This window comes from Suricata suricatta, chromosome 8 (genome assembly GCF_006229205.1).
Source record: "Suricata suricatta isolate VVHF042 chromosome 8, meerkat_22Aug2017_6uvM2_HiC, whole genome shotgun sequence".
Lineage (NCBI taxonomy): Eukaryota > Metazoa > Chordata > Mammalia > Carnivora > Herpestidae > Suricata > Suricata suricatta.
Window position 1 is genome coordinate 106,292,033 of NC_043707.1, and position 14,038 is coordinate 106,306,070.

Sequence of the window (14,038 nt, forward strand, 5' to 3'; positions counted from 1 at the left end):
TTTTTTTTTTTATTAAGTATTTTATTTGTAAATAATTTAAAACTTACAGAAAACTTGCAAAACTAATAATATAAAGAATACCTATATGTTATTTACTCAGGTCCACTTGTTAACATTTGATTCCAACATTTTATTCCATTTGCTTTATCGTCATGTTCTCTGTTTATATAAAGTCCTACTGCTTTTTTCTGAACTGCTTGAGAATAAGTTACATTCATCTTGGCCCTTTACCCCTAATTGCTTTAATATATATTTCCTAAGAATAGGAATGTACATTCCACAGTATGCTACAGTTATCAACTTTGGCATGTTTAACTTTGGTATGATACTTTACTATTTATTTATAAACAGCATTTATAAAATACTGATTATAGACTATGAATAAAGAAATAATCTTTATATAGTGCTCTAGACCCTGAATACTTTCTTTAATTAAAAAATACCAAAGTGAATTTTTGAAAGTTTTTTTAAAAAGTCAGAAACTAGACTCAACTATAGAGAACAAACAGAGTTGATGGAAGGAGGTGGGTAGGGTGTGTGTGGACTAAATGGGTGATGGGTATTAAAGAGTACACTTGTGATGAGCACTCGGCGTTACATGTAAGTGATGAATTGCTAAATTCTACACCAATTTTATTATATAAGTTATATGTCATAAAATTCTAAACCAATTTTATCATATAGGTTAGCTAGAATATACATAAAAACCTGAAAAGTCAGAAAACACAATGAAAATAAAAAATTTCTCATAATCATTTTTGTTTTTGTTAAAATAGACCTAAAGAAAGCATGCATATGTAAAGTGCTCTCCTGTGGTGCTCCCCCATCCCTGGTGTATATACTATTATTTTTCCAGATGTCTTTGTGCATATACAAATATATACACCCATATACCCCAAAACACACATGTACATTTGTGTGTAGATGTTTGTTCATATATCTACATGTTAAAATTGAATTTAAAAATCTGTATATTGCTGAAATTTAAAACTTGTTACATAGTTTCTGAAAGTGGAAGGAGAAATCCTTTTTATCATCTACAAAACAGAAACAAAACTCCTAGGTATTTTATGGATACTTATTTTGGAAGATATTTGTTCAGGTGCATTTAACATTATTCAGCACTGCAGTGCTCACCCAGTGCAAGAACTACCTTATCAAGTAGTTAAAAGATAATATGCCCTGATTAGCTTTTCTCTTCATATGTTTTACTGGACCTACTTAAAATGTATGTGATTTGGAATTTTTTTAGCCTTATTCATATCATAATTTGGAAGCAGCTAATAGCTATAAATATGCTTGTCTCCATAGAATTACAAGGTTAAGGTAACTTTTTTTTTTTTTGCTTATGTTCAGTATATTCTATAATTTACATGGGGATGGGAGTCAAATACCAGAGAAGGCAAGACATGTAGTTTGAGGACTCTAATTGGTCTAAATTTGAATATACTCATTATTTTAGGAATAATGAATTCTCTTGAAATTTATCCTTTTGGACTGTGAAGTCCATAAGTACAGGGACTGTATCTCTCTAGTTTATTACTATAATTCCCTGCTTATAGAACATAGGAGGTGTTTAATATTTTATGTATAGAATGATGATAGAAAAGGATGTATAACTAGGCCAGTATTGGATTCATTTCAGATCTTATAGTTCATTATAGTTGTGTTGTTTTAGGAACTTTATGTAGTAACTGCTTTGTAGTCATTTCATTCTTATTTCTGCAGATGAGAAAATAAGATACAAGGAGGCTCTGGGCAGCCCTTTGTAATAGATGAAATAATCATTGTATATTTGTGGGTGGTAGAGCTATCAGTGAACTATTATTATCCATAAATAGCATCTTCCCCACACAGCCTAGCCAACTCAGTTTAGCATAGAGCTCCTCCAGAGAAAGGATATAGATAGTACCAAGTCTTTGTGATTCCTTTTGGTGATTAATGGTGTAACCCACTGCTAACTCAAGGAGGCATATTGGTTCTTTTTGGGCCCTGCTGGTCATGGCCTTTAGTTCAGGAAGTTCTAGGTTTGAGAAGCCTACTGTTTGAACTGAAGTTTCCCCAGAAGGGAATCAAATGCTTCTTTTGCTAGGTTTCCATTACACTTTGCTTTTCCCTTTATAATGGTATTTACTTCATTCTGCTGAGTGTTACAGTTATGTGTTTCTATGTGTTGCTATTCCCTCTAGGTTTGTTCATTGGAGTCTGGGAATGCCTTGTCTTTATACCTTTCATAGCTATAGCACAGATTTAAACTGTTAATACTTGTAAATGGAGAAGTAGAAGAAATTTAAACTTTGCAAAATTATAGTTCCAACTGTAGCATTTTTTTTTAAATTTTTTTATTTATTTTTGAGAGATATAGAGAGAGAGCATGAGCAGGGAAGGGTCAGAGAGAGGGAGATACAGAATCCGAAGAAGGCTCCAGGCTCTGAGCTAGCTGTCATCACAGAGCCCGACGCGGGGCTTGAACCCACAATCGTGAGATCATGACCTGAGCTGAAGCTGGACACTCAACCAACTGAGCCACCCAGACGCCCCAACTGTAGCAGTTTTTATAAGCCACATCAATCCTTTTCAAACAAGATAGATATAAATGAATAGCATTTAGAAAGAAGTATGGATTATAGCAAGTTCTTCCTTCATCTAATAATATAAGAAGCCTGATAAGCTTTTTTTTTTAAACAACAGCTTAATTGAGATAAAGTTCACACACCATACAATTTACCCACTTAAAGTGTATAATGCAATAGGTTTTAGTACATTCACAGTTCTGCAGCCATCACCACAAACAATTTTGTAACATTTTCGTTGCCCTACTCTGCACACATTAGCTGTCCTTCTCTTTTCCCCTTTAATACCACGCTAGGCAATCATTACTTTATTTTCTTTCTTAAGTTTGCCTGTTCTAGACAGGGAAATCTTCTAATTTGTGGTCTTTTGTGACTGGCCTCTTTTACGTAGCCTAAATGTTTTCATGGTTTATACATTTTATAGAATATTTCATTCCTTTTCACTGCCAAATAATATTCCACTGTATGGATATATATATATACATACATACACCACATCTTATTTATCCATTCATCTTTTTTTTTTAAGTTTATTTGTTTATTATGAGAGAGTGAGAGCAAATGCAGTAGAGGCAGAGAGAGGAGGAGAGAGAGAGAATCCCAAGCCGGCTCCACACTGTCAGCACAAGAGCCCAGTGTGGGGTTCGAACTCACAAGCCCATGAGATCATGACCTGAGCTGGGGTCAAGAGTTAAATGCTTAACTGACTGAGCCACTCAGACACCCCTATCCATCCATTGATGGATTTCCACTTTTTGGCTATTATAAACATTGATACGCAAGTTTTTGTATAGATGTAGGTTTTGTTTCTCATAAGTAAGTATATAGCTAGGATTGAAATTGCTGGACAATATGGTGACTCTAGGTTTACCTTTTTAAAAGATTTATTTATTTTTTTTATTTTTAAGTATTTTTTATTTTAAGTAATTTTTAAGTAATCTCCTAGCATCAGGCTCAAACTCACAACCCCAAGATCAAGAGTCACATGCTCCACTGACTGAGCCAGCCAGGTACCCTTCTAGATTTAACCTTTAGAGGAGCTGGTAGACTGTTTTCAAAAACAGTTCCATCATTTTATGTTTCCACTAGCAGTGTGTGTGAGTTACAGTTTCTTCACATTCTCACCAACACTTGTTGTCTGTCTTTTTGATTATAGTTTACCTTTGAATAATGTGGGAGTCAATCCTCTGGGCAGTTAAAAATCTATGTATAACTTTTGACTCCCCCCAAACTTAACTACTAATAGCCTACTGTTGACCAGAAGCCTTACTGAAAACAGAAACAGATTAACACATATTTCATATGTTGTATGTATTATGTACTGTGTTTTTACCATAAAATAAGCTAGAGAAAAAAAATGTTAGTAAGAAAATCATAAGGGAAAATACATTTACACTACTGTGATGTATTTATTGACAGTGTAAGTTTGTGTTGTCTGTTCAGAAGATCAAAAGGTCTTTCAGTACCTACATTAGTGTGACATGATACAAAAATAAGAGGTTATACCTGTTACACTGTATAGATGTCAAAAATGAAAAGATATTTATATACAGATATAACCATTCACACATTGATAATGAAACATCAATATGATTGGCAGTGATGACAAAACATCATGTACAATTCTTGCTATACAGTTACTGGGTTTTTTATCAAGACACAGGCACAACAAATAAGTTTATTAATTGTACAGTATGATGATTAGTTGCTGTTAAGTGGGATTGAATCATCATAAAGATTTTCATCCATGTTGTCTTCATGTTGAGTAGGTTGAAGAGGAGGAGGAAGAAGGAGAGTTGATCTTGCTGACCTGGAGTGGCAGAGGCAAAAGAGGTGTAGGAGGAGGTGGAAGCCAAGGCAGGAGAGGCAAGCACACTTGGTGTAATTTTACAGAAATATGTAGTAATTTCTTTTTTTAAATTTGTTTATTTTGAGAGAGAGAGAGAGAGAGAGAGAGAGAGAGAGAGAGATTGATTGATTGATTCCCAAAAGTTTCCATGCTGTCAGCACAGAGCCTGACGCAGGGCTTGAACTCACAAACTAGGAGACCATGACCTGAGCTGAAATCAAGAGTTGGACGTCCAACTGACTGAGCCACCCAGGTGCCCCTATAATAATTTCTATCTGATACTTTCGTTTTTTAATTAAAAAAATGTTTCTATACAGTATCAATCCTTCTACCATTTGTTTTGTTTCAGTGCTTATATCATACAAGGGTCCATATCCTAAATGAAGTCAAAAGCAGGATATTTGGAACCCTTCTGCCAGATTGTCTGTTACCTTGTTTTCTAGAACTAGTGCTTCTTCATCTTCTTCCTCATCATCTGACACTGGTTCAGAAGCACTCATCTCCATCACATCTTCTGTTAATTCCTCTGTTGTAATATTATTTAGCTCTTGAATTTCTCCAAGATCCATATCTTGAAACCCTTTACTCCTGCCATTCCCCCCCCACCCCATATCTACAATCCCTTTCATGATTTCTTTGATTGGTTCTATTGTAAATCCTGTGAAGTCATGTACAACATCTGGACACTATATTGTTCTGGGCTTGATGCTTTTTCTGTAACAGTGATGGCATCTTTAGTGATGTAATCTTTTTAAAAGTTTTTTAATGTTTATTTTAGAGAGACAGAGCATGAGTCGGGGAGGGGCAGAGAGAGAGGGAGATACAGAATCTGAAGCAGGCTCCACGTCCCCGAGCTGTCAGCACCGACAGCTGTCACCACCTACAAGTTGCAAGATCATGATCTGAGCAAAAGTTGGATGCTTAACTGAGCCACCCAGGCGCCCCTTTAGTGATTAGACTATCATGATATTCTACGAGGGTTCTCTTCCATATTGTTGACAATTCTTTCCAAAGACTACTCTGAGTAATGAGCCTTTACTGTTTTTATGACCCCCTGATCTAGAGGCTGAATTACAGATGTGTTTGGGGGCAAGTAGATTCATTAAACACTTTTGGTGTTGAATTCGTAGGGTTCTGGGCACCCAGGGGCCTTATCTAACATCAAAAGAACTTTAAAAAACAGTCCTTTACTGGCAAGGTACTTCTTGGCTTCAGGGACAAGCATTGATGGAACCAATCTAGAAAAAGGGTTCTTTTTCTCTAGGCCTTCTTGTTGTATTTGTATAACCAGAAGACTGGTATCTGATATTTATTTTTCCTCTTCAGGGCTTGGGGTTAGCAGCTTTATAGATAAGGGCAATCCTGATCATAAGCCCAACTGCATTTGCACCAAAGGGTAGAGTTCACCTATCCCTTCCTGTCTTTTTTTTTTTTTTTAATCCCTTCCTGTCTTAAATCGTAGTGCTCACTTCTCTTTCTTACTAATGAATGTCCTTTGTGGCTTTTCTCTCCCCTAGGAAAGGGCACTTTTGTCTGCATTAAAAACCTGTTCAGGCAGACCTCCTTTTTCCTCCATTATTTTCTTAATGGCTCTGGGAACTCGTCTGCTGCCTCTTGGTTGGCAGAAGCTGCTTCCCCTATTATCTTGATTTTTCTTTTAAAGCCAAACCTCTTTCTAAAATTATCAAACCATCTTTTGCTGCTTAAATTCTCTGGCTTTAGATCCTTCACCTTCCTTTTGCTTTAAGTTGTCATATAATGACTTAGCTTTCCCTTGAATAATAATAGTCTATAGGTATGCCTTTCTTAGAGCAGTCCTGCTATAAAAGCTGCACTTGCAATAATACAGGACAAAAAGATATTTTACAAAAGTGCAAGGTTTTTGTACCTGCTGGCATAGCTGCAGTGACGGCTTCATGAATTTCCTTTTTTTTTTTTTTTTTTTTTTTTTTTTTTAACAATGGTCTTTTAGGCTGGTAGGGGCAACTGCAGACCTCTGTCCAGTGATTCAACTGTTTTTTGTAATGTCATGACTTTTCTTTGCTTCTTGGGAGCTTTCAGCATCACTAGTGGCACTTTGTATGGGTCCTCTGGTGTTATTCAAGGTTTAAGGTATTGCACTAAACACAAAAAATATGCAAGAACCACAGGAGATTACTTTTTACTGTTATATACAATTCACTAGAGAGAGATGAACTGTTCATGCAGAAATGATTAGTGTCACAGGGCATTTTAAGTGAATACTTACAACACTTGGGCCTACTGCAATAGCAACAAAGGAGATGGCTACAAAATTATTACAGTAGTACAACATGTACTACAGCTAGTTTTATGCAGTTATGATTTAGTACTATATTTTTACCTTTAACATCTCTCTCAACTGCAAATGGCACCAGATACAATCTATAAGTGTTGGCACAAAATTGATGAATTTTAACTTTTTATTTGTGTATATTTTATGGTAGTAAATGATAAAATAGATGTGTATATTATGCATTCATGACATATCTAATGTTTTCTTAGGCTGTTCTACTTCTAGACTTACATGGTTTGTGAAGTTTTTCAAATAGTTGCAGATCTCCAAGACATTTTCCAATATATTTATTGAAAAAATCTGCAAATAAGAGGACTCCTGCATTTCAAACCCCTGTTGTCAAAGGATGAACTATATAGTCAAATCCTAGAGAGTGTGAAGCGTTATTTATTGTGATTAAAAATTTTTTTGAATTTGTTAGTTTATTTATTTTGAGAGAGAGGGAGTGAGTGTGTGTGTATGTGAGAGAGAGAGTGAGGGAAGGACAGAGAGCGACGGGGAGAGAATCCCAAGCAGGCTCCATGCTGTCAGTGCAGAGCCCCACATGGGGCTCAGTCTCACGAACTATGAAATCATGACCTGAGCCGAAAGGAAGAGTTGGACTTAACCGAATGAGCCACCCAGGTGCTCCATGATTTTGATTTTGATTTCCTTGGTGGCTGATGATCTTATCTTTTCATATGCTGTTGGCCATTTGTATATCTTCTTTGGAGAAATGTCTCTTCAGATCCTGTGCTCATTTTAATCTAATCATTTATCTCTGTTAAGTTGCAAGAGGTTTTTTTTGTGTTCTAGATACAATTTTAAAAATCAGATATATGATTTACAAAGATTTTCTCTAGTTCTTTGTGTTATCTTTGTACTTTCTTCATGATGTGATCCGAAGCAGAAAAATTTTTAATTTTGATCTAGTTTTTTTTTTCCTTTAATTGTTTGTGTTTTGATTTCTATCTAAGAAACCAAGGCCTAATCCAGAGTCATGAAGATTTAAGCCTGTTTTCTTTGAAAAGTTTTTTAGTTTTAGCTCTTATGTTTAGGTCTTTAATCCATTTTGAGTTAATTTTTGCATATGATGTGATATAGGGGTCTGTTTATGTTCTTTTGAATGAGGACAACCAGCTGTCCTAGCACCATTTGTTAAAAAGACGATTTTTCTACCATTGAATTTTTTGACATTCTTGTTGAGAGACATTTAACAGTTTCTGTTTTGAAAAATATATTCACATTGTTCCCATTTTCCTTCCATATTGTCTTTGTTGATTAAAAAATATTTAGAAACCATCTCAAACTTATAGAAAAGTTAGAAGTATAGTACAAATAATTTATTTTCTTGAATCATTGAAAGTTGCTGACATGATACCCCACAACGATCATATTTGTGTGTATTTCCCACCACCAAGAACATTCTCCTATACAAATTCAGAAGAGCTCATCTCTTACAGCTATTGCTGCAATCTTATTCTCAGCTCCCATTCAAGTTTTGTCCTTCCTCCAATAATACCCTTTGTAACAAAGTCACGTACTGCATTTAATTGTCATAATTCTCTAGTCTTCTTCAATCTGGACCAGTTCCTCGATCTTTCTTGATTTTCACAGCCTTGACATTTTTTAAGATTACAGGCCAGTTGTTTTTTGTTGTTTTAAGATTACAGGCCAGTTGTTTTTGTAGAATATCCCTCAAGTTGTGGTTTGTCTGATGTCTCCTCATGATTAAATTCAATCTATGTGTTTTCGGCAGGAATATCACAGAAGTGATGTTTTATCCTCAGTGCATCCTGTTGGGGGACCAAGATTTTATCATTACTAGTGGTATTAACTTGATTGATTATTTGATTAAGATAGTGTTTGCCAGACTTCTCTACTATTATTTGTTGGTTTTTTTTTTTTTTTTTTTACTTTATGACTAATAGGCATTTTGTAGGAAAGCCCTTTGAGATTTTGTAAATCCTCTTCATTAATCTTTCAATTATTTATTTATTTATATCTGCCTGCATGGAAACATGGATTTTTATTTTGTTTGATGACATATATTCTCTTACTATCATTATTCATATTGATGCTCCATATTTGGTAGTGGGAGCCCCTTCAGTTGGCTCCTTTATTTTTTGTCATGGCCCCTCATTCTTTGAGCACTTGGCTTGCTTTTTGGCCTAACATGATGTTTGAGGTTTATTTGGTTCTTGCTCTGCCCCAGTCCTGGAATCAGCCTTTCTTCAAAGAGCCTTGATTCTTTTTAGTAGAGGATGGCACTAGAAGCAAAGATGCATATTGGGGGTGCTGCTGACCTCAGGACCTCTCAGAGAACAGAGCGAGGGAATAGTTTTAAGAGACATTTGCATCTCTCTTTCTATTAATTTCATGAGTTCATATCAATAGCTCTAATTCTAGTTCAAACCAGAGGGATCATTCTATTTTTTCACTTTTCCATATTTGTAACTTCCCTTTTAGACTATGAGAAAACTGAGTCTTATTATTTTTAATAGTTTTACTTATTTGATGCATCTCCACCTCATCTCTTACAGCTATTGCTGCATTCCCCCAAAGTCTCCCAGCCTCCCCTCCCCCAAGTAGAACCTCTTTTCAGCCTTATCTGGCTTTGTCTCTTTGCACTGGTATGCCCACTTCTGAGGACTGTGTCCTCATTGGCTTGGTTTCCACTATGCTGTGCCACCCGGGCCCTGAGCTGCTGCGTTTGTTTTTTCATTGAGCTTTATTTTATTTAACACCTCGGGCCAAGCTGTCCCCGTGAGGATCTCCTTCTTTCCCTCTTCTGGCTCTGAGATCCTATGCTGTACTGCTGCCCTCCTATATGGACATAATCCTCCTTCACCTGCTTTAGGCTCTGACACTAACGCTTGGCCATCATGACCAGTCTCATGGCTTTTGGGCTGAATTGTTTGTGAAGGGGCTTCACACTGTCTTTTGAGAGAAGATGATGTTTTTTGGGGCATCTGTTTAAAATTAAAAGTTAGCACTTTATAAGAAGGAAAAAAACCCCAAATAGCTTGAAAATTTCACATTTTAGGCAGTTACTGGTAGAGTTCTAAAAGGATTCCTTCTTTGGCTACCATTTAATATAAAATAACACTTGATTTATAATTATTTGAATCTTAATGTACATTGGTTAATGAGCTGTTCCTTACTGAGGAAATTAGAAAATAGTAATTTACATCTACAAAATAATATTCATTTTTCTTCTAGCTCTTCCACCAAAGCCACCTAAGCCAATGACTTCAGCTGTTACAAATGGAATGAAGGACAGTTCTGTTTCTCTTCAAGATGCAGAATGGTACTGGGGGGATATTTCAAGGTAACTAGAATGCTCCTGTAATTCAATACAGTTTAAAACAAATTATTTTGGGGAATTTAAAATAAAACATTTTAATGCACTACTAGTTATTTAAAGATTACCATTTTGAAAATCGTATGTGAGAACATTTCAAAAGTTTCTAAATGCTGTCCTTCCCACAAAAAAGTGACAAGAAAATCTTTATTACAGGTGTGATCATTACTTTTAATATTGTATTGAGAATAGATTTCTGAATAAATGAAACTTCAATGTTTAGGATAGCTACATGTGTTTTCGGATATAAGATAGTTACAGGTATTTAATTTTCTTTACCTTTCTGTGTCTAAGGCAGTGGTTCCACAATCTTTGCATGCACAAGAACCAGTTGAGGTGGGCCCAGGAATTTGCATTTAACAGTCTCCCCTGGTGATTTTGATGTACTCTTCACATACCTCATTTTGAGAAACGGGACTCTAGAACAGTTTACTTTTTGGGTAAAATGTGGTTTTGGAAAAATATGAACCTAGAGAAGAGAAATATATATATATTGAATTTAAATATTCAAATTTCTTGTTTTTCTTGAATTTTGTTTTAGAAAAGACCTATCCATTTCTGTCAAATCAGGTTCCAGGCTGATGCTGTATTCTTCAATATGCTTGTGTTTCTCTTTCTCTTGTCTGTTCTCTTTAATTCCCAGAGTGGCACTCATTTCTTTTTTTTCCCCTTTTGTTACCATTTTAACCATCCAGTTCAGTGGCATAAAGTACATTGACAGTATTATTCAGCCCTCACCACCATCCATCTCTGGAACTATTTCATCTTCCCAAAGTGAAACTTTGTACTCATTAAATACTGCCTTTTCCTCTGATTCTCCCCAGCCTCTGGAAACCACCATCCTACTTTCTATTTATATGAATTTGACTACTGTAGCTAGGTAGAAACCTACCATATTTATCCTTTTGTGACTGGCTTATTTCACTTAGCAAAATGTCTTCAAGGTTCATCCATGTTATAGCATGTGTCAGTAATTTCTTCTTTTTCAAAGGCTGAATAATATTCCATTACATGCATTATACACCACATTTTTATTTACTCATTCATCTGGACATTTGACTTTGAACATTTGGATTGTTTACCAAATTGTTACCAACTTTTGGCCATTGTGAATAATGCTGCAATGAACATTGGTGTATAAATGTTTATTCAAGCCCGGCTTTTAGTTCTTTTGGGTGCATGCCCTGAAGTGGAAATTCTGAGTTATATGGTAATTCTATGTTTAATTTTTTTAGAGGAGACTTAATATATTTTATATTAAAATGGATCATAAAATTTTTATTTTATAATTGTACAGTAAAATGATCTGTTAGATTTAAATATCATTTAAATTTATATGTTTTTTTCTTTAAGTTTTATTTTGCAAGGAGGGGGAGCACAAACATGTGAGGGGGAGGGGCAGAGAGAGACTCAAGCATAAGACTTGAGCCCACCAACTGAACTATTAGATCATGACCTGAGTCGAAACCAAGAGTCTGTTGCTTAACCCACTGAGCTACCTAGTCTCCCCTTAAACTTATATTCTAAGACCATGTGGGTCTGTAACTCAAGAGTCTTCTGTGCCCTCCTATTTCCTGAGTGTTCTAGTGTTTCTTAAAGTCCTAAACCAACTCTGCAGGAGGAATTTATCATCAGTATAAATTCAAATTGGAGATTACATTGAAAGGTTGTGAACTACACAGCTGCCACTGTTGCTTAAACATAACCCTTCTTTCCAAACAGCTGCTGGTTTTTCCTGAAACCCTACTACAAGTTCAGACATGTCTAAGGAAGCCCTACAGGCTTAATGGACATACTATCCCCTACAGATATTTGAAATCTGGAAGAGTTTAAAAAGCAAATAGCCTGTCCTTAGGTTGCATAATACCAAAAATCAAAACAGAAAAAACATATCTAGGGGGAGGAACCAAATGACCTCTGAAGGCCCCCATAATTCTGTGACCTTAGACGCACTCCCTCCTAACTAGCCTAGTAGTAATATGTGAAGAGAACAGTCAACTAAACAACTAATTGAGTAATAGGAAGAGAACAATCAATGATTCCTTTTTTCCCCCCCTATAATTCTGTTTTTCAGGGAGGAGGTAAATGACAAATTACGGGATATGCCAGATGGTACGTTTTTGGTCAGAGATGCCTCAACAAAAATGCAGGGAGATTATACTTTGACGTTGCGGTGAGTATTTTTCAGCATTTGACTAGTGTTCTGCTGCCACTATTTATTTCTGGGTATACAGAGATTTTTGTATTTATTTAAATGTTTATTTACATATTTAAAATTATTTAATAGATACATAGTTTTTTAAAGTTTATTTATTTTGAGAAAGAGCATGAGACAGGGAGGGGAGAGAGAGGGAATCCCAAGCAGGTTCCAAACTGTTACTGCAGGGCCCAAACTTGCGAACTGTGAGGTCATGACCTGAACCGAGTCAGATGCTTAACTTACTTGAGCCACTCAAATGCCCCTAGATACATAATTTTTAATGGTTAACTGTCCTTTCTCTTGCACATTAAATATTTAAATGTCATATATAAAAATGGCAATAATTTTTATTTTTATGTAGGAATAAAATAAAAAGGCTAAAATCCCTAAAAGTAAGGAAGAAGACCTTGTGAGTGAAATATAAGTCCTGGGCACAGCCTGAGGTTATTCATGATATGTTGGGAATCCATCTCTCTAATAACCCTATTATTTTCCTCAGTGCAGACTTAAGTGAGTAAAACTCAATATAGTTTAGGCTGATAAGAATATGTAGAGGATAAAACCATTCTAATTTTCTAAATGGTGGATGTATCACCTTTTATACTTACAAAGATAGGACATGTATTTTAAAAGATTAGGAAAACTGCATTAGGTATTTTTACATTTAACTTAATATTTTTATATTTAATTTTAACAATTAAAATACCTTAATTACAATAAAGTACTGTGATTTTATAAAAAGGGATTATCTAAAGAAAAATATAAGGAAAACAGTAATGATAACAGCTTCCTTGTACTAAACATTTTATGTGCATTATCTTATTCACAACAACCTTATGAGATAGGTATTATTCATATTTCCATTTTATAGATGAGGCAACTGAAGCTTAACCTGGTTAAGAAACTTACCTGAAGACACATAGCTAGTAAGTGGTAGAGGATGGGTACAGATCCAGATTTATCTGACTCTTTATTGTCTTTCTGCCTACTATCTTTAGGAAAAATCATGTATTTTGTGCTAGAAATTTGGAGTTTCTGGTAAAGATATTATAAGAATAAGAAGTTAATACCTTGGGACTTTAGTTGTGCTGAGGAATAATCAGTGTTCTACAATGATTCATTTGACTTTTTTTTTCCCCACTCCAATGAGGCTTCTGTCTCTACCAGTCTACAGGGACTACTAAACCAATGGCTACTTTTCTCTTCTGTGTGTGTGTGTGCGCGTGCATGTGCACTCACATTTTATTTATTTACATCCAAGTTCATTACCATATAGTGAAATAATGATTTCAGGAACAGATTCTAATGATTCATCCCCTATGTATAATACCCAGTGCTCAAGGAAACAATCAAGAAAATTAAGAGGCAACCGACAGAATGGGAAAAGATAGTTGCAAATGACATATCAGATAAAGGGCTAGTATCCAAAATCTACAAGGAACTCACTAAAGTCCACACCCAAAAAACAAATAACCCAGTGAAGAAATGGGCAGAAGACATAAACAGACACTTCTCCAAAGAGGACATCCAGATGGCCTATAGGCACATGAAACAATGCTCAGCGTCACTCATCATCAGGGAAACACAAATCAAAACCACACTGAGATACCACCTCATGCCAGTCAGAGTGGCTAAAATGAACAAATCAAGAGACTATAGATGCTGGCGAGGGTATGGAGAGATGGGCACCCTCCTACACTGTTGGTGGCAATGTAAACTGGTGCAGCTGCTCTGGAAAACAGTGTGGAGGTTCCTCAAA

The 14,038-nt window shown here is 35.6% G+C and overlaps 1 protein-coding gene across 3 annotated transcripts in view; it reads left to right on the forward strand.

The window, feature by feature from the left end:
• The window catches only part of LOC115300330 (phosphatidylinositol 3-kinase regulatory subunit gamma), a 131,468-nt gene that overhangs the window by 69,846 nt on the left and 47,584 nt on the right, over positions 1 to 14,038 (forward strand). Inside the window, exons 1-3 of one of the 3 annotated variants that reach the window (XM_029950012.1) lie at positions 4,355 to 4,439; positions 9,938 to 10,046; positions 12,154 to 12,252. In XM_029950012.1, coding sequence (XP_029805872.1) covers positions 9,964 to 10,046; positions 12,154 to 12,252 — 182 coding nt within the window. In that variant the 5' untranslated portion in view covers positions 4,355 to 4,439; positions 9,938 to 9,963. Of the gene's footprint in view, positions 1 to 4,354; positions 4,440 to 9,937; positions 10,047 to 12,153; positions 12,253 to 14,038 lie in introns of those variants that run through there. The other 2 variants (XM_029950010.1, XM_029950011.1) reach the window with 2 other exon arrangements.